Source organism: Anomalospiza imberbis, chromosome 13 (assembly GCF_031753505.1).
Source record: "Anomalospiza imberbis isolate Cuckoo-Finch-1a 21T00152 chromosome 13, ASM3175350v1, whole genome shotgun sequence".
Classification (NCBI taxonomy): domain Eukaryota; kingdom Metazoa; phylum Chordata; class Aves; order Passeriformes; family Viduidae; genus Anomalospiza; species Anomalospiza imberbis.
In genome coordinates this window covers 11,942,427-11,966,207 of record NC_089693.1, presented here as the reverse complement: position 1 = coordinate 11,966,207, position 23,781 = coordinate 11,942,427, and the positions used below count along the sequence as shown (strand labels likewise).

General features: G+C 38.5%; 1 protein-coding gene across 2 annotated transcripts; it reads right to left on the bottom strand.

The window, feature by feature from the left end:
* Positions 1–111: 111 nt before the first annotated feature.
* Positions 112–18,748, bottom strand: LOC137481950 (tropomodulin-3-like). 2 transcript variants are annotated; one of them, XR_011003795.1, is made up of 10 exons: positions 18,505–18,748; positions 16,980–17,136; positions 9,399–9,521; positions 9,034–9,123; positions 8,374–8,504; positions 7,324–7,431; positions 5,745–5,888; positions 5,272–5,416; positions 4,051–4,180; positions 112–3,134 (listed from the first exon to the last, which is right to left on the bottom strand). XR_011003795.1 is itself a non-coding variant. In XM_068203951.1 (9 exons), the coding sequence occupies exons 1-9, from the start codon at positions 18,628–18,630 to the stop codon at positions 3,103–3,105; spliced, it is 1,056 nt and encodes a 351-aa protein (XP_068060052.1). In that variant the 5' UTR covers positions 18,631–18,734; the 3' UTR covers positions 112–3,102. The 2 variants fall into 2 exon arrangements, 1 of the variants encoding a protein (XP_068060052.1); XM_068203951.1 differs by lacking the exon at positions 4,051–4,180 and having other exon boundaries at positions 18,505–18,734.
* Between the last annotated feature and the right edge of the window lie 5,033 nt (positions 18,749–23,781).

Here is a 23,781-nt window from a genome sequence, read left to right as displayed (position 1 = left end):
CCCTCAGCGGCACCCGGCCCGGCTGGAGAAGGAAAGCCGTTCTCATCTAAACACCAGGCTTTCAAGCAAGTCAGGACAGCGCTAAAAAAAGCAAACAAACAAAACCCCGCAGCCACAACAAGAATACAGTACTTTAATCATCCACGGATTAGTAACTGTTTTACAATCTGACAGCATATAGTGCTGATATGCTAAAATACTCAATACCTGCTTCCCCAATGGAAATTTAAATTGAACCCTTGCTCGTTTGTAGCTTACAAACGCAAGATTACTCAAGTTGCAGAGAGAGTGAGGCTATTTCTTTAAAATACAAGAGTAAACAGGTAACTGCTCTGAAATATTGGTTGTGTTTCCATGCTTAGCTTGGAACCAACAGAATCAACACGTGTGGTCATTTAATTTCTGCATTAAGCCGGAAAAATAATCAGTAAGAAAACAGTATCTCTTTCAGAAAAAGACCTTGTGTTTATGGTAACTGGTTATCAAAGTAATCCCACTCCTGCACTCACAATCTGTGAAATCATATGCAGGATCTCACCACACTTGATGGCATTACACCAGTGTTCACTTTGTTGAGACTGTTGAAAATTCCGGGCTACAAACTGAATTTCTTCATTTATTCTGAAAACGACACCCACTGCAAGCACAAAAGTGATTGCTGTTAACTGTTCCATGCACCACGCCAAAGGTCTCACAACAACTTGGATGATTAAACCCTTCTGGTTGAAAAAAAATGTTTCCCATGCCCAGCCTGTCAGGTATCTGTCCTGAAAGTCACAAGCAGTCCAATTTTTAGCTGTTGTCTACAGAGTTAAACCATTTAACTATCATTTGTGACAGGACACCTGAAAGCTGCAACTTAAATGGCTCTGCCTTTGATTGGAATATAAATAATTAAACAGCCAAACTTGATTTAGGAAAAGCAGGAAAGGAGTTTGGGCTACTATTTCCATAATCCAGCCTTTCAGTTTTCTTTTTCATTTTCAAGTAGGAGATAACTGGTAAAATCTTTTTAGGTAGTGATAAAACAACTCATCATAGAAACCCAATACATGAACAGATTCTGTGAACATGCAGCCCTTCAACAAATGAAGGAAGACATTACAGCCTGGTTTTGACACAAGATGATTATGGTGCCTAGCAAACAAAAAGTAAAGTACAGCTTTAGGCAACTCAGCACATTACATGCTCTGGCCTTGTTTCTACAGCAGTGTCTGTCTGTAAAAAGACACAACTTCTGCCCGTATGCATATTGTACTAGAACTATTTCAAGCTTTATTTCAAAATCTAAAAAGTTCTTGAAAATTTACAAAAGCCCAAACCAAAAGAAGCCCTTTTTGTTACTCATCAGAACACTTCTGGTGTTGTTGTGAGGTCCCTGTAAGTGTAGTCTTTGGCTTTAATGGAATTAATTCCAACTTGGTTTTCAGAGCACATATTTATTTGTAATTCTAATAAAATGCCAATCTAGAAGTAGGGGAAAAAAGGTTCTTCCAGGAGTACAAACCAGTTATATACCTCCCCACCAAAGGCACTACAGCTCAAAATTCTCTGTACAGTTGCAGTAAAATTTGAAGCCACCTCCAGAAAAAAATCTGTCTTTAAAGATCCAAACCAAGATCTGCAGCAAATTACAACGTGGGCACAGTGTCAGAGACTTGCTCTGTTTTTATAGTATATACAACCTGATGCAAAATTCTCAGTCCAATATGTTTTCTACACGTAAATGCTCACCACATTATGATCTTTGGATGAAAACAGTTGTCAGTTGAATTCTCTGTTGCTATAAATACAGCCAAGCAGTCCTGTAGAACAGTTTTGTGATCTCAAAGCAAACTAGTACAAGACAGTCCAAACAGACCTACACTGAAAAGCTTCTAGATTTTCATATTTCAAAGTGTACTGTGATTATGTACAGAAATTGAAATTATTCTTGTTGCCTTATTAGTTTGCTCATATAACTTTAAATACTTTAATAATGACTACGCCCTACAGATCTGAAACTACATATTGGTTTGGTTTTGCATGTCTTAGGTAGTGTTTCAACATCAAGACAGATATAGAATGGAAAAACCCTTTCTTAAAAGTGTTACTTCATTATTGAAAACTGTTAGATTTGTATGAAGTACAAACAGTTTAATGTAATGCAACTTAGGCCAGTGGTCTTACAGTTAAGGCTGCTTTTCCTGTATAGTTATGCAGAATTTTAAATATGAATGTCCACTACTTCTAGAGAAATTGATACTTATGTAGATAATTTTTAAACAAATAATATAAACTAAATAATGCTGATGAACACATGAAATCAGTCTAAAAATGTATCCAGTTTAGATACAGAGCAAGACACAGTTATGGGACCTTTTGAAAAAGACTTTAAGGATTCAGGTGTAAACAGAAAACTCTCATTTTGCAAGGCTCCTGAATTTCTTTCTTGTTTCCCAAGGCTTCCATTTTTATATTAGCCCCTCTAATTTCTTGGGAGAAGTCCGTAGCCAATTTATTTTTGTTTGGCTTGAAAGGATGTCTTTGAACTTGATTACAGTATCAAGAACAAATAAAAGATAAACCAGTAGAATTACAAATAACATTGCTGTGAAAGATTTCTCTTCAGTGCAGATGAACAAAGCTGAACAGCTTTACATGAGTGCAGCTGCTGGGTGAAGAATCCCTTTTCTCTAGCGCATTGCTGTCGGGAATATACACACCCCTCCTTGTAAATACACACCCCCAGATTTTCTTGCAAACATTTCAGTTGGGTCAGTATCTGCCCAATCATCTTAAAAGTCCCATTCTTTGACTACAGACAATTATACCATTGATTTGCAATTACATTTTTAGTAGAAAGCACAGCCAAAGTCTTGAAATACAAAAAAAAGTTCTTAAAAAAACCCAATCAAAACCTATGGTACAGAGACTGGCACAGTTACTGTGTCTCCATCCATCCCAAAACCGTGCTGCATACCAGCAGATGATTCTATTGCTTTGCTTTGAAAGGAATGGGGTTTCCAGTCTTTTCCCTTCTAACCCAGGCCAATGTAGTCCAAGACTGCCGAAGTCCACAGTGCTGCCCGTGCTGACTCCACAGCTCTGGCATCAGCTTTGCTAATTGTCTCCTTCAACCCTTCTCTTCCGAACTGCAACAAGGGAGACAAGAAAGAAGTTTTGCTATATTAGCATTTTAGCTATTTTTTGTGTTTCTGTAACTTGAACAGTTACTTTGTCACATGAAGTACCCCAAATTAAGGTAGCACTTAGCATTAGACAGCAATTTAGGCAAATAAGCCGAGCTTATCGCCTTAGTCACAAACAGTTGCAAATATTTCCAAGGAAGGACTTGTGGGAAACATTAATCATCTTATGTCTGATAAGCAGATTTAGCCAGGATTCTTTTTTTACAGTTTTTCCAGTTTTTTAGAGGTGAATTTAATTTACATGGCTTCAAAAGAAACACCACAAGAGCTTCACAATATAACTAACACAATTTATACACACACAGATGTTAAAATCAACAGTCTAAAACCTTCCATTTATTAATAAAAACATTAAATTGTCAGAAAATGCAAGAGCAATAAAAATTTGTGATTAAAATAACTAAAAGCTCACATGTTATTACGATTTGAGAATATGTGGTATTGATTGAATGACTGGAGTTTTCCTCAACATTTGTACTATTTTTGATGTTTTCTTTTCACATTATCAAATTACGTTTTCCTTTTCTGTGCAGACAAAGCAAATAGCACTAAAGGTCTTTTAGGACATATACAGGACAAAATATAAAGGACATCTCCATTTTGTTTAACAAAGTGAAGCGAGCAAATCTATATAAGAAGAAAGTGAATCTGTTCTCAAATTCACTCAATGGAAAGTAGGTGGCAGAAGTTATTCATACCTGCTTTCATCAAACTGCAAGAACAGATGAAAAGAATTTCCAGCCCTAGACTTCTCCAATCATGCAGTTAAAAGTACACAGACAAAAAACAGGGAAGTGGTACAACACAGTATGAGCAAGGAAAAAGAAAAAGATGTAGACTTTCTTTAGAAGGAACGTACAAAGAGAGAAATTAGAGACTTCAAACATCTCGGTTTCAGTGAGATGGGTATTCAGAGTAACCTTCTCTGTAGCTTCAGGGCTGGAGAGATGAAAAGGTATTTGCAGAAACTTTTACTCGCATACTCCAGACTAAGAAAGCAAAGGAAAAAAGGCAAGATATCAACAGAAGCATGGATTTTGAACAGTCAAGCACTAATAAGAGAACTAGTGAGAGAGGAAACCTTAAAAGGCTCTGAGACACTTGAAGCATTATGATAAAAAACCCAACTGGTTTAGAATATATTTTGAGAAACAAATATGCAGTGTCTGAGTGCCTTCCTTATCTCTCTGTGCTCTATTCTAGTTACTCATCCATATCTTTCAGAGCTGTTCTCCTCCACTTTAACCTTTATTCAGAAGGGAAGCAGATCTGTAACCAAATTCCAATTTCCTATGTCATTCCCTCTAATATATTCCTTAACTACTGCTACTACAACTAAACTGCCTGGCCCCTTTTCACACTGATGAGAGGTCACCACAAAGCATCTAAAACAAAAAGATTTAATTAAATAGAGTTTTAAAATGAAGTTCTACTTGAATAGATGGACATTATTTCGTAGTTGAGTGCCTCAAGTATTTGACATTATTATACAAATTATTTCCATTCATGTGCTATGTTATTAACCAATTTTCTGCCGATCCATTTAATTAGGATTCTAACTGATGAGCTCCAACAAACCTGACTGCAGCAAATAAAGATGCCACTGCTATCAGCTACTTGTGCATGAACAGAACCACCAAGGGAGAGATTACCCAGTCCCAGCCTCTGTACATGACAGTATGTTCAGTTTCCTTGCTCAAGCAATCCCAGTGACATTGGGATTGAACAGGGCATCCTACACTGTTAATTTCAAGTACTGCTTTTAAAGAGGAAATGAATCTTATCTATATACAACTGGGTGATCAAAACTATTGTTTTCACTCCCTTTGCCACAACTCACATGAAATTTGAATGCTCTTGTTCTAGACTAGTGCTAAAAACTCACCCCTCATGAACACCCTGCAACAAAACAGAAAACATCAAGCAGCAACAAAAAAGCAGAAGTAAAGCACAAAAGAAACCTGAAACATATCTACTAATCTTGTGCTATCCTGGTGTTGCCAAGAGAGAAGGGGAATAACCAGACACCTTTAAAGCCAGTGTCAACACACTCAGTTAATTAATAATTGACAGGTCTTACCCAAATCATTGTTTTTTGTGATAGCTGCAGCTGCCCTGGCTCGAGGTCCCTGTTGTGTGAAATGGTATCCAAATTTGAGGATCTTGTTGTTTTCTTCAAGCATTTTGGCAATTTCTACTTCTGCAGCTGTGCCCAGCTGCTGCCTCTGTTAAAATAAAAGGTACACAAAGACAACAGAGCTCAGGTGCGTTCATCTTGAAAGAGATCAAAATACTTTCCCCATATCAGTCAATAAACACTCAGCTTCATTTTAGTTAATCAAATAGGCAGAAGGTCCTAAAATATATTTGTACATTTTAAAGCACAAGGAAGCATAGAAATCAACCTCAGCTGGATGCTTCTGACAATCTTAAGGGCAATTGTTGATGGTGTTAAGATAATGAAACACAAAATATTTGAAGAGTTTATCACAAGCTGTCTTGTAAATTAGGATTGGCTGGGTTTAGCTATGATATCACCACCACCTCACTTACCTGATTATCAATTTTGATCTCTGTCAACGTTTCATTGTCTTTCAGTGCATCAACCAATGCCAAAATTCCAACTCCAGTGATGAAGTTTGATTCTATGTTCAAACTTTTTAATTTTGTGTTTACTCTCAGCATATCTGCAAGTGCCTTTGAATATAAGAAAGCATCATTAAACTTTTAAATTTTGCTGCAGTACCTCATAGCACGCAGCAATAACCACTTCCACTAACTAGTTCCATGGAACCAGCAAGTTCAGAGATGCAAGGTGTAACTTTGCAAGCTTTCACTTACTGAGACTGAGATGACTCTTTAGCCAGACATTATCTACATTCCCTTCTTAAGTAGCATTCAGTCAAGAGAAGGCCTGACTTTCTCTTGTTACAAACTAAAAAGCTAAACAGAATATAAATGCTCTGAAATTAGCATATTGGACCAATTCCATTTTGTAAGCCTTCACAGCACACAACGAGCAATGCAGGCTGGTAAGCAAAGGCCAAAGAAAGGGCATTAGTCAACTGAGAGGAGAATTAGATATGGTTAATTTGTAAACAGGAGATCTGACTTGGAAAATGCTTTTGTCTACAGATTTGGTAGGAAGAGGTAAAATTCAAAGCTCTAAGCATAGTAAAAGCATGGAGCTAAAGGCACTTTTATACCTGACGTTATTTCTGAGAAAGGAAGAAAACAGGAATGGCTAACTGCTGAGTTTACTGGCAGAAAAACTGTACCCTTTGAATTTTTTTTCTTTTAAGTCACAATACCAAAAATGCAACAAAACCGCACCTGAGAAAAGAAGCCTTTATAGATTTTTATTACACATTTTAGTCCTGTTGAAAATAAGCTTTTTAACTGACCCAAACCCAAAGCTTTCAAATGCTCATTTGTTCATTTAATGGAGTCTTTCAAACTAGCTGCCTTTTTTCTAATTTGAATTTAAAACAAGTGCAAAGGATTGTCCTGGCAAAACAATTAGTTTTGTTTTCCTACCTCTTTATTTGTAATTAAATAAGGTACTGCTTTAATTCAACATAGAAAAAAATAACCTGACAAATTATATTTAAGTTTCAATTGTATCAAGCTAGATACTTTGACTAATACTATGCTTTATATACCAATATTTTAAGCCAATCTTTGGTAGCAGTGAGATAGAGAAACACTGATTTTACAACTTCAACTAAAACTCTAGTTAGTTGAAAAATATTACAGGTGTTTTTAAGTCCTCAAATGTCCTTCCTGCAAATTAATTTTGAATGAACTATTGGCTACTGGAATGAACAGCAGAAACTTAACAATTAGGAAAGAAAGAAAAAAAAGGAGGTTAGCAAAATGAAAAATCAGAGAAAGGGACTGGAAAAAAGAATTCTCCCTCACACATCTGAAGCATTGCTGCATATTAAGTTATAGTAATCATTTACCAACTTACATACAACAAAGGTTTGTTAAAGAAAACATAATTTACACTGTAGCAGAATGGAAACATTTTCATCCCTGAGCACTGGGGATTAAATTCAATCCCTTACCACTGCCTTTCCATCCTAACTTCCCTTGCACTCCACTCAAAGCCATTATCACAAGTACTTACAACAGCAACAGGGTCATTGCTTCGGGTGGCTGCCAGGCTGAAATTCTTCACATGTGTGTTGGTTTCTAAGGCTTTTGCAAATTCTTTCAGCGTTGGAATTGGTATGTTCTTGAATTAAAAATAGCATTTCACTCACTTGAGATAGACAAGTTTATCCTCTCCCCCCAACTTGTCCCACTGTCTTATTCTCTTTACAACAAAATGCCCTACAATATTAGGTACCAATGGTCTCCAGCAGTCTCACAGTGAAGACCTACCCTAAGATGCAATGGCTGTAAGAGTCACCAATTCTATAAAGCAATCATTTTTACAGAACAGTAGCAACCAAGCTTAAAAGGAATAATTTTAAAGAATTAATTAGAGCAGCAAATGTCTCTGTTTATTGTATCAGAAACTTTGATCTGTTGCCTTTTTAGGCAGTTATTTTGGCTAGCATGTACCTGTTACACAGTATTCTTAAACCATGGATTTTATTTCCCCCCTTTACTAAGGGGAACAAGCAGCCCTGGTTGCTGGCAAGGCTGTCTCTAGTGTCAGCACTGCAAGTCAGGGGTGCTGCAGTTCTGGTTTCTTTCAAGCAAATATACAAAAGCTTGTCATGTGCAAAAACACAACTGTTACACGTAGGGAGCAGAAGCTGCCCTAACTTCCACCAGCCCTTTTGTACAAGAATCAGAAGGACGAAAGGCACAAATATCCCTTTGCTTGCAATAGAAACTGAGAGCACGTTGCTTCATCAAGGACAAAGGATTCAACAAAGTAGTTAACTCCATGATAATGAGCTGCTGGAACTGCTGCCAGCTTGGCAGCGACAGAAATCAGGGCTGGCAGTGAGAAAGTCTAAGACTTTTTAAATACACGTTTGGCAAAAGAAACCAAGATGGCTTATCGGTTTAGCTGCAGGTTCTGAGCTTATACACACTACGACATTCAGCAGGAAGATTGCTGTACTTAGAATAAGCCTATCATGCTATCTTAGAGAGTTTTGCAGCTAAAAGTGTCTTCTACTGAGAAAAAGCAGCATATTTACTGTAGCTTTCAGGTAATTACCTTAATGTTATTTAGATTAACTTCAATAAGACGAGAATCATTATCTTTAATCCTTTGCAGTGTCTCCTCCACATTTGTGGGATTTGGTGGTTCATCAAAAACAGGCAACATTTTTTCACCTTTTACTATATCTGAAAAGTAAGGCATTTAAATGTAATCAAAAAGTTGCACACATTAATTGTGAATAAATTATACACATACTAAATATTTACTGTATTTTAAGATAATTTGATTAGTATTTACATCTCTCCCCCACCAAAAAAGCCATACCAAAATACCATCCTCTCCTGACCATATTTTCATAAAGTTAAATTCTTCTGAATTTCAAAAGTCCTCACAGCCTATCTGCATTTTTTTTCTGAAAGCACATAGGAGTTGAATTACAAACACAAATATAAAACCTAAGAACTAACGTACACAATGCATGCTTATGCCTATTTTGTCACCAAAAAGTGACTTAAATGCAGAGGACACTTTAGTGTACATGTATTTCAATTCTACTCTTGCCAGAACTCAATTAGCAATGTTATAGGCATACACACTTCCAGACTAAGACTGAAGAGTCTAAAAGAATGTTGGTGCAACAGGAAACAGTGAATGCTACAGTAACTGTGTGCAGTACAGAGAACTGATTTTTCTAGCACTTGTGTACACACTTACTTGAGAAGCTGTCTTTGTCAATCCCATTACTGCTTCCTACTACATCACAGAACTGATTGTTTGTTATCAAGTTGGACATTCCTAGTATTGCTGAAAAAGGAAAAAAAAAAGAAAAAACCAGTTTTTACTGTTCCTGACTAATTCAGCTCAGATGCAGGGTTCCTTTGAATAATAAAATCTGATGTTTGTACAATACTTATCAGTATAAAAAGCCATTTAATATCTTAATTATTTGAAAAAAGTAGAAAAAATAATTTATTATAGACAACTGCATCCTGTAGTCAGATCAATACACCAACACATTAATTATAGATCTTTCTTCTCTAAATATGCACCAGACCATTCATCCTTCAAAAAAGCCTCACCTGCGAGGTCACCCAGCTCTGTGTCTGTGGCACTGGTCAAAGCTTCCTCCAGTTCTGGGTCAAGAGAGAATTTTTCTTCTGTGAAAGACTGTACAGGCTTTTGCTTGGGGATAAATATTTTCCCTGGAGTAAACAAAATGGAAAGTCTGATGTTACTTTGTATTATATTGCTACTTATGTTTCAAATACGATGTACTTCAAGAATACATATTACATTTAGTGAATACTAGGAGAACCACAGACAACACAAAGGGTTCTTCTGCTGTTGCAAGTCAGAGATGAGAAAAGAGTATAAACAAGAATAAATTTTCAGGAGTCTGGATCATGATTCCAACCTTATTTGCTTCTCCTAAGGATTAGAAAGTAACATAAAGACCTGCATTATACATTTTGAACAGTTTAGAAAGACTGTAAGAAAGATTTAGTATCACTAGAGAATGCTGAATTTCCTCTCAAGGGAAAAAGGGATCCAGGCAGAACTGTAATGGGAATGAGTCAGAGAGAGAATATCACAGAGTTATCTGAAAACACACACCTGACTCTTCACTGCAGTTTTTACACCATGCACAATATTTCTGATTTCAGATGTTAACCTCAGTTCTGAAGCAAAAAACCAAAGCTGAGTGAGAAAACCATGGTTTGTGAACAGCACAGATTTCTCTGCCAGTGACAGTGTTTTCTGAAATGATACTTAGAAAGGTCATCAAAGATTCAATGGCAAAAGAACCAGGAGTAATATTACATACTGCATCAACCTTTAAGTTATTACAGGCAGGTAATGGGAAAAGTTATTTTAGAATACATGAATTAGGCAGACGTCTGTGTAGCTACCATAATTCCTGCATACACCTTTAGCTGGAAAGTTAGGGTAGGAAATCAGAATATGAGAAAGTCTTTCTAACAGTTCAGCTGTGAATGGTTTAGAACTGGTCCTTCAGAACAAAGAAGTCTTCCACTGGATTAGGTAAGAGCCAGGACAGGCAAGGGGTGCTTAGGTTCAGGACAAATTAACATGACAAACAAAAGCTCTTGTACTGATGCATTTGAGAGAAATTGTTCCCAACTACACAACTGTGAATCAAATCTTAAGAGCTATTTAAGGTTCAAGTTTTTCAAACTTTCCAAGTTGCCTGAGCTATCTGGCAAAAAATAGCAAGAAAAAGCAATGGAAAAGGAGTTCCAGCTTCCTTTTGTTACTTCCTGGGGTAGGAAGTGGTGTTGATAATCATCCTATGAAGTCTCAATCCTAATTCAGGAGCCCACCCTCTGTCATATCCATAGCTATAAAAAGTATTTCCACAGAGGAATCATTGTCCCAGTGTCCCAGTTACAGTGATAATAGGTGGAGTTTACCACCACTAAACCCAAAATCATGTATTCCATATCTTCTCTAGATTACAGTAGTTTGTGGTCATTTTCCTTTTAAAGGAAGTTAATGCATTCCCACTAGCACAGATTACAGAGAAGGACATCAGGATTTTCTCTGACAACACAGTCTGATGACCAGGAGCTGTTGCTAGCAACATGGTATCTTTGTTCCTGGGTTGCTATCTCTTTGGAAACTTGTATAAATGGTCATTATCCGTATTTAGAAGCACAAAACAAACCTCCTTACATAACTGTACTGATTCCAAGCAGTAGTTAAGTGCAGCTGACATGCATTACCACCCATACCTCAGCTTTGATGGACAGTGCAAAAGAAACTGTTGGTGATTCAGGATTAAAAGAAAACCTTCACAGACTGATTCTGGATTAAAAGAAAGCCTTCAGAAATTACACATTTCTTCTTCATTAATTGAAGGCTTATGTAGCAATTGTTTCAGGTTATTTTGATATAAATGATGCAATACATTTCTATAATTTTCTTTTACCAGCATCACCTACTGGGGAGAGATTAACCTTTAACTTAAACTGTAGTTCAGAGTAGAGAATGTTTGACAAGCTTTTCATCAATCCATGAAATACTCTGAGCAGCATACACATGATCTAAAGCCTTCCAGCAGCTATGGTTGTGTTATTTTCCCTCAGTAACACGGGCTAGTAAAAGGGGGAGAATTTTGGAGTACAAGAAAGGAGGACAGTGGGATTTGAGCACCTGAGCCTTAGTTCAGCATCCTATTTGCATCATCAGTGCAGCAGGAAGAGACCAGGAAAAAATTTAATCTCAATTTAAAGCAAATTGGCAAAAATGTATTTTAACCTAATTCAGCCTTCTGTCTGGTTCATCCCACAGTGCTCATAAAAAAAGAACTACTTTTCCTACTTTTCCTGATGTTGCTTTTCAGTAATTCTTAAATTCATAGGTTAGAAACATCTAGTTCAAATATTTGCTTCCTAAGAGTAATACTAAACTTATCCATACATGCCTGACTCTCTAGAAAACCTAAAGAGAGTGAGAAGTATAATCAGTTTTTAATAAAGTAAAAATGTTAAAAGCCACTGCCCTCCAGAAATGTTCACTGCAGCCAACTCCAGTCACATGAGCTGGGTCAGGAGCAGTTTTTGTTATAAAACAAATCACACCCTTGTGTACATAATTTCTCATTCATTGGCTTCATCTCATCCTAGAACAGAAATCAGAGGTTTACAATGCACATACAAAAGTAAGTCCTTCCCCACTCCCCACTTCCAGCAATGAATTTACTTCCAGAAGGGTAAGACCTCTGTGTCTCTGGGGACAATGATCTCACTCAAGGCCTGCTGCCAATACAGTTCAGCAAGTCCCTTCCCCCCTCCTAATGCAGGCTTTAAATAAAACCAAAAACCACTACACATCTGTGCAGCCCATGAGATGTGCAGCTTGCCTGGCCCTCAAGTGGAACATTTCCAAATAGCAGGGATTTGATTACATGAAGGAACATGACTGCATTATCCTGGCTGGCTGTAAAGGAGCTAAGATGAAGCAAATGAAGAGGCAAATTTCAGGGATGTTCACATCATTTTTGTAATAATTATAAAGGCAGGTGTTCCATGCCTTTAAGCTAACATGTTAGATGATGCACATCCAGGATTAAGTCACAGGCCTCCTCTGCTACAGAATGAACTTTCAGTTTCAGTTCCAGGTTCCACCCAACTGTATTGCTCTAAAGGCAGGAACACTGGATGGTGTTTATGGAAGTGCCCTGGACATTTCCCACACAGATTCACAGTATTTAAGTTGGGACTCAGTGCCTTGCAGAAATCAGGTCTGTTCAGTGGGGCCATGCACTGCGCATGGCTGGTACTATTCTCACACACCCCACACTAACAGGCAGAAGGCAGCCACACCTTGCACAGCAGAAGAAAGTCTAAATTCCACTTTTGGGGTACTCCATTTGGGGAAACAAATCAAGTGCTACCTAAGAACAACTGAATACAAGCTTTCCTCATCACTGATTTCATGAAGAAAAGTGAGCAACATCTGATGTATTCCTTACATCTTATGTTCCTTAAACTTTCCTTAGTTCAGAAATTTATATAATCCACACTTTATCAATCTCCAGTTCTTACCATGTAACAGACTTAGGTTTATCAATTCACTCGTAAGCACAATTTCATACTAATGTTTTTAATTCAACTTACAAGCGAGTTCCCCAGTGTCTTAGTGCAGAAGCAGAGCTGTTATCTGCTATCTGATTACAGGCCACATAGCAGTGAATTAGAAAACTGTTTTACATTAAGGCTGGAGTATCACATCTTATTTCGTTCTAGTGCTCTTGTATGGAGAATATCAATTTGTCAAGCTGTTTCTGAAATATCCTGTATCCTACAGGATATTAGTTTCACTTCACAACATGTAACACACTTCCTTTAAAGACTTTAAAGTGATTCAATAGCAAACAGATAACACAGTAGCCAAAATCCTGCTGCAACACAAGGAAATGGTGATCTGAGTAGGGTGTCAACAAAAGAGCTTTAGCCAGGTGGCTACAGTTTCAGTCTGTTTTCTGGGTGATAGAGAAAAGGAAAAACCAAACGAAACCAAGCCTAAAGCAGAAGTTACATGAACTGCAAATCTACACAGAACAAACAAACACAACCCGGCAGGAACGCAAAGGGAAGAGAGACCCACAATTAGAAGAGTGCAAAGGCTAGCAAGGCAAAGCTTCATTTACACAACACTTTGCTAATGCCTTGCACTAGACAGCACAAAGTACATTACTATCTCAGATATGTTTTTATCTCAGCAGCAATAATTGTCTTCTTCTGCTGTTCCAAGAGAAGGGAGAAGGAGGAGCAGCATTGGTCAGACTCAGTCAGATGAGTGGAACACACTTGAGGGCAACAGCCTTCAGTGCTGATGCCTTGCTTTACTGTTTGGATGAGAACTCCTTCTCCTTGCAGTATACCCTGTAAAATCTTTATGACATACATACACACATTGAGACAAAGCTAGTTCTGTTGCAGTTATTACCACATAGGTCTCCTGAATCTCTTGAACAATGGTTTACTATATGGTTCAACACTTAATTGGAACAGACTGTGACGTAAATAATTAAATTGTGTTTTAAAACAAAGTTAGTTATAAAGGATGCTTTTAGAAACAAAATCAAGGCACTGGGAAAATGGAAAACAGTATAGTTTAGGGATTAAACCTTGCATTTCTTTATCATTGTTCATTTCACTACAGAAAGACACTTTACAATATTTCAGATCTTCCACATGCCATAGCACAAAACAAAAGAGGTTCCAAAGACCTGGAGAAATTACATCATCACTGAAAGAGTAGCAACACTATTTTCATAACATGTTACCCCAAAATTAGGTACTTAGGGCATCTGGAAGAGAGTCTTTTCATTCACACTTTAGCAGGAAAACAAGGGTACCAGAATCAGTAGCAAGACAGGATATTTAAAAGTAACCCAGGATAAGTTTCTTTGATAAATCTGCAGACCAAATTGCCATGCAGAACATCTGTTCTATTAAAATAGACAAAGGAAAGAGAAGGATAGATTTTTTTTCCTCTTCTTGCTCCATGAAATGAATAATTGGAACAAGTTAGAGCATCGAGACCAGCCAGGGACACAGAAATATTTTAGCAAATTCTGACCCAAAAAATGGCACCAAAAAAAACTAGCTGCAGCTCCAATCCATCTCTCTCCTCCCAAAACCTCTGGAACTGAAGGTTATATTTGTCACATTTCTCCAAAATTAACAGGAGAATCAAGCAAGATTTTCACCTACCCTTATTCCATAACTTGCTAGTGTTTTTCCATAACACCTATTTCTAGATGAAGTGAAAAATTATAACCCAGCTTAGTTGTCTGTTGGTCTGCTTTCATATGAACAAAAAACACATTAGGATACAAGCCCTCTATAGAAAAAAAAATCCTACTCAAGTATTAAGTTGCACCCTATGCCCTTTCCAAGTTCTACATCTAGATCAATATCATAATTTCTTGATTTAAAAGATTATATTATTTACATTTGCCATTTTTGTGCAAAATGGCAACAAATGTGGCAGCAAGTCAAATTTGAACCATAATACCTTCATGAGGAGAAAAGAAAAGGTTATCCCTAACCTACTACAACATGAGCTTGACCTTCTTGCCTCGTGCCCACTCAAAAGAACATCAGTTTGGATACTAAATATTTGTTTCCACATTTTTAGTTTAAATGAAAGTAATCTACATTTCTTTTTTTTTATTATTTCCTCTTCTCCCATAGCATAAAATAAATGTCAGAAGTTACTAAATAGCAACTTTTTTTTTACAAGATACAGGAAATTTTACAAACTACACTGGTATGACTCATTGCAACATGCAGACAGACTATTTAGTAATACTTTATTACATAAAGGAAATGACATTTGATCTTTTTTAACCAAGCTCTGCATTACAGCTGGACCCTTCTGTTTCTCTGCAAGATTCTCACAGATTTTATCTACTCAAGCAAATACTTTTATGTGTGCATGTAGACATAAGCTGACTTTAGAGAGCCATCTATGTTAAAGAAACACTAGCAGTCAGCAGAAATTGTAGTATTAGAGCACATCCTCCTTGCCCAGCTCACTCCCTCATGGAGCAGTGCACAGGATTCAAGGATTCCCCAGTCACCTGTGAGCCCCAAATATACTGAACTCAATCACACTTAACCATCAGTCTGTCTCCAACACAGACTGGCAGACATGTCAGGAGAGCAGCAGAAGCCAGGTGCAGCCAAACACAACATGAACAGGTACTTGGCAGCAGCAGGGGCACCACGAAGGCACTGCTGCCATGGTGCCTCTGCCTTCTACAGTCAATAGATTGCCTTGTCCTGTGCTTGGTTACTCCTACAGCTGCTGTCAGCAAAGGAGTGCCACAGTTATCTCTCAACACAAAGGGAGCTGAGCTACAAAATAAAAGCAAAAAACACTCTATGAAGGAAGTCCATCATACACGGTGCAGCACACTGTAAAGTCAAATCTCTCCACTACTTCAAGAAAAAAAGGGAGGCACCAGCATTGTCAGGTAAAGCTGTCAAATACCCCCACCAAATTTTTCACCAAATAGACCCCACAATCATATACATAAACTCAGTGGATGAACAAAGACTCAATTCTGAAATAAGCAATGATTCACACCAGAGAATTAAGTAGAATTAAAGGGTTTCAAACCCTTAACAAAAGAGGGGCCAGCTCATCTTGAGCAGCTGGAATACAATTTAGGAAACAATTTACTGAATTATTAGTGCAGCAGATCTGCTCTGCTGCCAGGGAAAGTTCACAAGAGCCAGGACTCACAAGCAGTGCTCAAACACTGTGGTGGCAGCTAAAAGCCTGCTCCTATGCATATGTGCCCTGCACAGGGGTCTGGGAGTGTCTGTGCCTCCCAATAGTGCTCTTTGTAAGGGTCCACAAATTTGGGAACTTCTGGGGAAAAAAAAAAAAAAAGAGTTGTTCTTATAATATTTAAGAAGTACATTCTTTTTCAATTTTCTTCTGAAAAGGAAAATCTTCCCATTAAGTCAGTGAAAATACTAGATCCAAAGCAAAAATTTAAAATTCCAGGCTTTAATAACGTGCCAAGGTTTTTAGACCACAAACCACTGCCAGATTTCAAAATTTGTGATGTTAACTATATAATTAGTCTGGAGTAACTATGCAATCTTATTAAACCTTTCAGTAAGGATGCTACAAAAACACCATGACTGCATACACCACTTGTATGGCCTTGTCAGCCTACATCATCTTCAAACATTACTGTCTACCACAACATCATTCATCTGCTGTTTCACCAATCCAACACAGTGTTACAAAGGTTGCTGTCTGTATTCAGCACAAGGCATAAGCCACAGGCACGACAGCATTTGTTATTATGGACATAAATCAGAGTTAGCTCTTACTTTGAGGATACCATGCCCATCAGAACTTTGCAATCTATGATAAAATCTCTGAGTCTTATTTCCTTCCTGTGCTACACACAAAGTGCATGCCAGCCCCAGCGGCACAAATGCCTGAACAGGAAACCTCCTGGCCCTGCACAGTATCAGCCATTTGGAAATGCTGCAAGTTAAAAGCATTACAGCTGCCAGTGCTTCAATCAAATTCGATTCACAGTAGCTGTGGCTCCTCCACTTCAGAGATTTCATAAGCACTTACACAGGAAGGGGTGGTGTTACCTTTCTTTTCTCTTGTAAAAGGCACATAGTCTTCCCTGTCCTTGTACTCCAGCGCCTGCTTCTCCAAGTACGCCAGGAGCCGTTCCCTGTCGAAGGGACCCGAGGCCTTCTTGGCAGTCTGGTCTTTCTGCCGGAAGCCTGCAGGCAGCAGCGCGTTCTGCAAAACAAATGGAGCAAAGAACAACAGCTTAGAAAGTCTGGGTGAGCACCTGCTTAGTTTCATTTCCCACTTCCTTCTCCCTCTCTGCAAGGTTCAGCCCTGATACATCATCTTTTGTAGGCAATCTTTGATCCCCTTGCCAACTTCATTTTTTTGGGGCAGGGAAGGACACAAGGTAATCTAGACATGGAGAATATAATGAAAATACAGCACACTGTGCTCTCAGTAGGATAGAAGCAATTATTTTAGTGCAGTAGCTCCCAGCATTCAATTTGCCAGTTACTTTGCATTTCTTTGCTAGATTCAGCACTGTTTAAATGAGCAGTACTAAATAAAACTCAGCTATTTACAGTTTAGACATTCAGCAAGAGACTATTTCCTCTGTCACTTACATCCATGTGATTTTAAGTCTTTAAGACAACTGACTCCACTATTATTTTAACACAGTATTTCTGGCTTTGACCTGACTCAAGGTGGGATGTTTCTTTGATAATATCAACATATTTCAACTAAAGAGAAAAAAAAAGGATATTAGTACAGAATGACCAGAATGTACAGGAATTCCAACTGCCATGAAAGACAGCTGGTCCCTTTTGCCAGTTCTCCTCTGTTAAAACATCTATAAAGTCAAAGGCATTTAAAAGATCAGTAATATTTTGCAGTGCAACAAAACAGGTGATCATAATATTCTGAATATCAAGATTAAACTAATACTGGTTTTATTAAAGCAAAACCAGAGAGAACCATGAAGTGAAAACACAAGTCTCGAAGTCTGAAATTAGCTCCAATATCTGTAGAGGACAACTCAGCTCTTTGTAGCGGAAAGCTGTAATATCCTTTTTTCAGTACCCCATGCTGACATAATCATTCAGGAGCTTAGCAATTACTTGTCTTCTCTTCACAAAGTCAGCATGAAGACATGAATAGATATAAGCTACCAGATACAGGACCAGGAATCATTAGAAGAGGTTGGCACCCTCCCACTCCCATCAAACTCCACAGCAGAAATAATAAAACAAACATAGATGCAAAAGGGCTGTTTACCAGACAGCACTGGAAACAGGAAAGTTAAACAGGCCTTTCTAAATAAACTTTCTTTTCAAGAACATGAACAACAGCAATTCTTATTTATAAATCAATCCCGGAAAGCTCCTCCCAGCTATCCCTTCTTATGTTCTCCTTTGCTGCAGTTGTGTCTACCTTGCAAACAGGAAATAAGCATTATATACACATATATATCTGCGAGATCATCAGCAGGCTATGGAAAAAACTCTGTCCAAAAGTATATTGTACAAAGTCTCAATTTATTTTAGACTACTAATGGAATAAATGAAAAAAATAAAACTTCTCTTGGCTAATGCCTACCTCGGGGTCAAGATCATCCAAAACAGTTTCTAGTTGCTTCAGTTCTTCTTCCGAAAGTTTGCCAAGAATTTCATCCTCATCAAGATCTTTGTACTTGTCCAAGTCCTTTCGAAATGGGAGCGTCATGACTTGGGCAGTAGCAAGTTGCTCAAGCACTTCAAAACCAAGTCTTAATTCTTATCCAGATCTAGAAAAGCTTTTAAAAAGAAATAAGCAGAGTTAAGGTAAACATCCCAACCACAAAGCACCTTCAGCCTCCACGTACATTTGTGAAAGGAAAGCTCTGTCTCCCAGTATTGCCATCTGTTACTCTACAGCTGACAAGGAGCACCTGGAAGCTGTGTTTCTTCACTGATGAGAATCCTGCCCCACTATGCCTTTGTCCATCAGTAATTAAACTATATCTAATTAAGCTATATCTATTTTCAAATCAAAGTCAATGCCCAGTCCTCTTGACAAGAACACCAAAGCCATAATTCCTACAGAGCAGGGCAGGTTGTAGGGCAGGAGGGAGGAGATCCTACTCTTTATGAGCCCAGTCTAACACCTTCGGTTTTTACACATCATGAAGCCAAAAGAAGAGTTAAGATGCTCCACATTTATTGTTGCTACAGCAGTTCAAGGGCACTTAAGGATAACTTCCTATAAGCAAGGTGATTGGTTATTACTGACTCATACCCTTGCATATTACCTACAGAGGAAACAAAGGAAGTTTGCCTCCAAGTTAATTATAGCACTACCATTGAAACAACATTCTGTTCTGTCCAAGTAAAATTACAATAGCTTGATGAAAAGCATAGGAAATACAGCTTCTAAGTGGCAGCAATCCAGTCAATCCTAAGAGCATAAAAAATTGAAATTAAAAAAAAAATTAAAAATTAAAAATAAAGTATAAACTGGTCACTAAATGTTATATTTAGAGGAAACCAGGGTCCTTCAAAATGTACAGTTTATATAGCACTTCTCACAGACAAGGAGCAGGCAGGGAACATCTTTTCTAATATCCACAATTTTTGAGCATTTGTCTTGGAAAAAACAGTTAATCACAACAGTGTTCATGCAGACAAGTTGTTTCCTCTCATTTTTTTGAAACAAGTTCTAGGACTCCCCTTTTGTTCAACCAAATTCTTGCTTCAAGCTGACCACACAAAGAAAAGGTAAGTGTGATGACTCTGTAAATAAGCAAGAGAGTCCATAAGGTGTTTGGGAAGCAAAAGCTAAATGTATACATTCCTGTTCATTAGTGTCCTTAAACCCTTTTTTTGGCTCTATAGAAATACTCAACACAGACCAGGCACACAGTAAAAATCTTTTTTTTCTCCAGTAGCCCCTATCCAAGGACAGATGCTCACACCATAAATACAACTGCATCACTTCAAATCCACACTTACACTGTCCTACAAAACCAGATCAATTTAGTCACTGCCTCTTAAGTAGCAGGAAAAGGCAGGCTGTATATACATACATGCTATACTATGGAATACTTCACACAGGATTCCTCCACCTCAGTTGTTTACATCCAGAAAGGTCTCCCTGGCTGCCACAGTTACATATGGTGACATTTTAATTCAGAGACACTAAACAGACACGAGCACACAGAGGTTCATCCACACCACTCAGTCAAGTGTACCTGTAAAATTAATCTGGTTTTAACAATTGCCTTTGCAAGAACAGTGAATTTCCAGGTCCTATCAACATCTACACTTGAATGAGGAATATATTCAGCTCTTTTCAGGATGTCTGCTTTTAAAAAAGTATTGCCGATATAAACAGAAGAGCTTTACTGTGAATTACAGTTGACACTGGTGGGACTGAAGCTGACCTTTGCAAAGCTCTCTCAAACATAAGGAGGAATTCTCATTTTTGTGGTAAATTACATCAAAAGAACTCTGGCTTCCTCTGAACTAAATCCAATCATGCTGGAAGAGCCCAGGTCAATAGCAAGAGACTACAGAACTAGGGACAGGGGTGGCAGGGCCAAGTTATTGGCTGCAGAAAATGCAGAGGGCAGCACACCTATGTTTTCCTAAGTTCCAAAAGTAATTAAAGGAGTGACTCTGTGGCCTAGAGAGCCACCTCCAACAGTTTTCACAGTCTGGTAGTATTTGTTTCTCCAGGTGCAAGCAGCTGATGGACAATTAGCTGATGCCACACAATCTGCATGTGAACTTCTCATTCCTGGAGCCTTAATGTCCTGCCCTTCCTTACAGTTCAAGCCATTACACAGGATCACAGGAGAAAAACATTTCCTGCAGCTCATTACACAACGCTCTTTGTGACCAGGCTGCACCATCCGAGCCCTACATCAAGACACTGCTATTTACCACATTTCTGCATGTCCATTTGCATTCAAATATTAAAAGGTGTAGTTTTAACAGGTAATTATAAGGAGCAGAATGGTTAGTAAGCTGCAGAATAATGCTGCCCTTACTCTGAAAGAGAGCTGCACTGCATAACCATATATTATTTTCATCTAAATCATCTGTATTTCCTCTCCATTAATTGCCATAAAATGCTGTCATCCAGAATTAATTACCTTTTATTTACTGCAATGGGATGTTTCATATTGGAAAACTACTCATCCTTTGTGATACATTAATTAATTTTCAGGTCACAGCCCTTAGTCTCACTTGTTTGTATATGACCAAAGAAGTCAAATCCTCAGGTACAGTGTTCACACACACACACACACAAAAGTGAAAAATAAAGCAGCAGAACAAAAAAACACAGTTTCTGTAACTGAGGCTTCACTTCAGCACGAAGGGAATCACATGTGGCCTGGCAAATACAAATTTAAAGAGTTTTGGACATGTTTTCTAATATCTATCAGGGATTTTTTTTTTAATATGAAAGCATCCTTAATGTGAAACATCTTTAAATTGTATGATGGTAGCACTGGTTAGCACACTGAGATTGCTTGGCAACCACTCTCAGAAACATTCCCTACAAAAGAAAACACAGCATATACAACACTTGCATACAACATACTAAAAATCAGGTTTTAAAACATAGTGTAAGGAATTCTCATTGCCAAAAAAGGGCATAAAGGCCAGCTAAAGCCCTAATCTAATCAAACAAGCATTTCACCTCCCATTAAACACACTTAGTGCTCTATTTGCTTTCCAACACTCGCTGTAGCAGCTCAGCATAGAGACACATGCATAACAAACTACAAGCTTTTAGAAGGGGCAGTTACTTGGCCTGTGAATATTTGTGGCACGTTATATATATATATATGTGTTCTTAATGCAAAATCATGGGAAAAACTGTAACCATCAATTTTGGCTTTGCAAATACTTTGCCCTTTTTCATGAGCAGAGCTAGTTTACTTTCAAATATCCTTCTTAGCTTTACCATGAAAACATTGCATAAAAGTCCAAAGAGTTAATATTCTTTCTCAGATATATAACTGTAATGTGAAGTTCTTCACTCCAGCAACTTCTTAGTCACATTTAGAGAAATGGAAGGAAAGCCATCACTTCCAGTCCATCAAATGTCAATTCCCTGTTTGTTAAGCAGAGGAGAAGCTGAAAAATCAGAAAGGAAGAAATTCTGCTGGACATCACAGAGAAAAAAAATCTTGCCATTATTCCCACACCTGGGAAATCAATGAAGAACTAAAGAAATAAGAAAACAGCAGCAACTTTACTTTATGCCATTACCTGAATAATCACTTGAAAGACTGTCAAACAACTTTCACACACTTCTTATGCACAAGTCAAAATATTTTTCTCCCCTCCTCTCTGAAAGTATATTTTTAAAACCCAGAAGATTCTAAAAATAGCAAGCCTCCAATTATCTTTCAAAAACTCCTCCCCTTGTCCCCCCCGAAATTTCTGTTATATTCAAGAACATAACTCCTTGGGATGCAAACAGGAGAAACTCTTTAGATATAACTTGCCCACAGGAAACGACAGTGTTGTTAAAGTCCACTGTAAATGGCTTCCGTGACTTGGATTTTAAAATAGAAGCAACATCATGAAAAACAAACTGAGCTGGGTTTGGCCAGCACATTCAGAGCTTGCTTTAATCTCATTTGCTCCTCATGAGCCTCCTTCCCCCCAGCCTCTGGGTGAACCCAGCCGAGCAGGGGGGTCTGCAGGGCTGTCAGCATTCCTGCACCACTCCTCCCAGCTGCTTGGAGAAGCCTAATCTGAGCATTTCCCCAGGGAACCCCTACAATGGCAACAACTCTATTTTCCAGTGTGCAAGATTATACAGAACTGTTTATGAAGAATGTACTGCACTTGAAAAAGCTATCTTTACTTACTAAAGCAAGCAGAAAAATGAGTAAATATAAATATTACCATAATCCCAGCAGGTTCCTTAGGATATTTTTGTAATGCCTTATAAATCTGAACAGCCCAATACTGTCTTTCTTAGCTGAAAGCTTTTAGAAACCTCCCTGAGGCTTCCAAACCCCCAGCCTGGGGTGGGGCACAGGATCCAGGCTGTCCTGTCCCAGGAAGGAGCAGACACCCCCCAGCCCAGACCCTCATGGAGCCAGCAGGTGGCAGCTCGCCTTTGCCTACACTTCTTGTCAGGGTAAACTGTTTTCCAGGCAGGAAGACACAGCTATTCTGGAGTATTTTCCTAGAAAAGCAAGCTCAAGGCTCCATTCTGTTCAAAGAGACAATTCACTAAGCTTTGTACATGGCAAACTGAGCTTCCCTAATTTCACATTTGTCCACACAGTGACCCAGGGAGTGGAGGGGGACAGGCAGCGACTGCAGAATAACTACACAGACCATGATGATGCTTCCATAATGAAGGAAATCTGAACACATCTGTGTTTCCAGTTCCTGCAAGCTCCTCCTCTGTATCACAGGGCACCTGCAACCAAAGCCCACTTTGCTCTTTTATATATCCTGTGTACAATGACACAGAACTGGGACACAGCTCTCTTGCAGACAGGGTGCTCCAAGTGATGGCTAAGCTGCCAAGTTGTCATTGTCCCATAAAAACTTATTCCTGTGTGCCTGTTCCTGAATACTGGTCACCCACATTGCAGGGCTAAACAGACACAGTCAGCCCAGGCAACGGCAGGGGTGGCAGGGCCAGGAGCCCCAGAGCCAGTACTTGGCAAGCTGCACAGGGCATGGAAGTGGCAGCAGTTCAGCACACCCATGGCACTTCCAGGCATGCTCACCAAACTTGCTGCAGGGCAGGTGTTACAATCCCAAATAAATACAAGGCTGGGATAAGATAAAAATCCCAGGTGCCCCAAGAAGTTCCTCAGTCAGGAATCACCACTCCAGCTGTCCATTCTCTATCCCA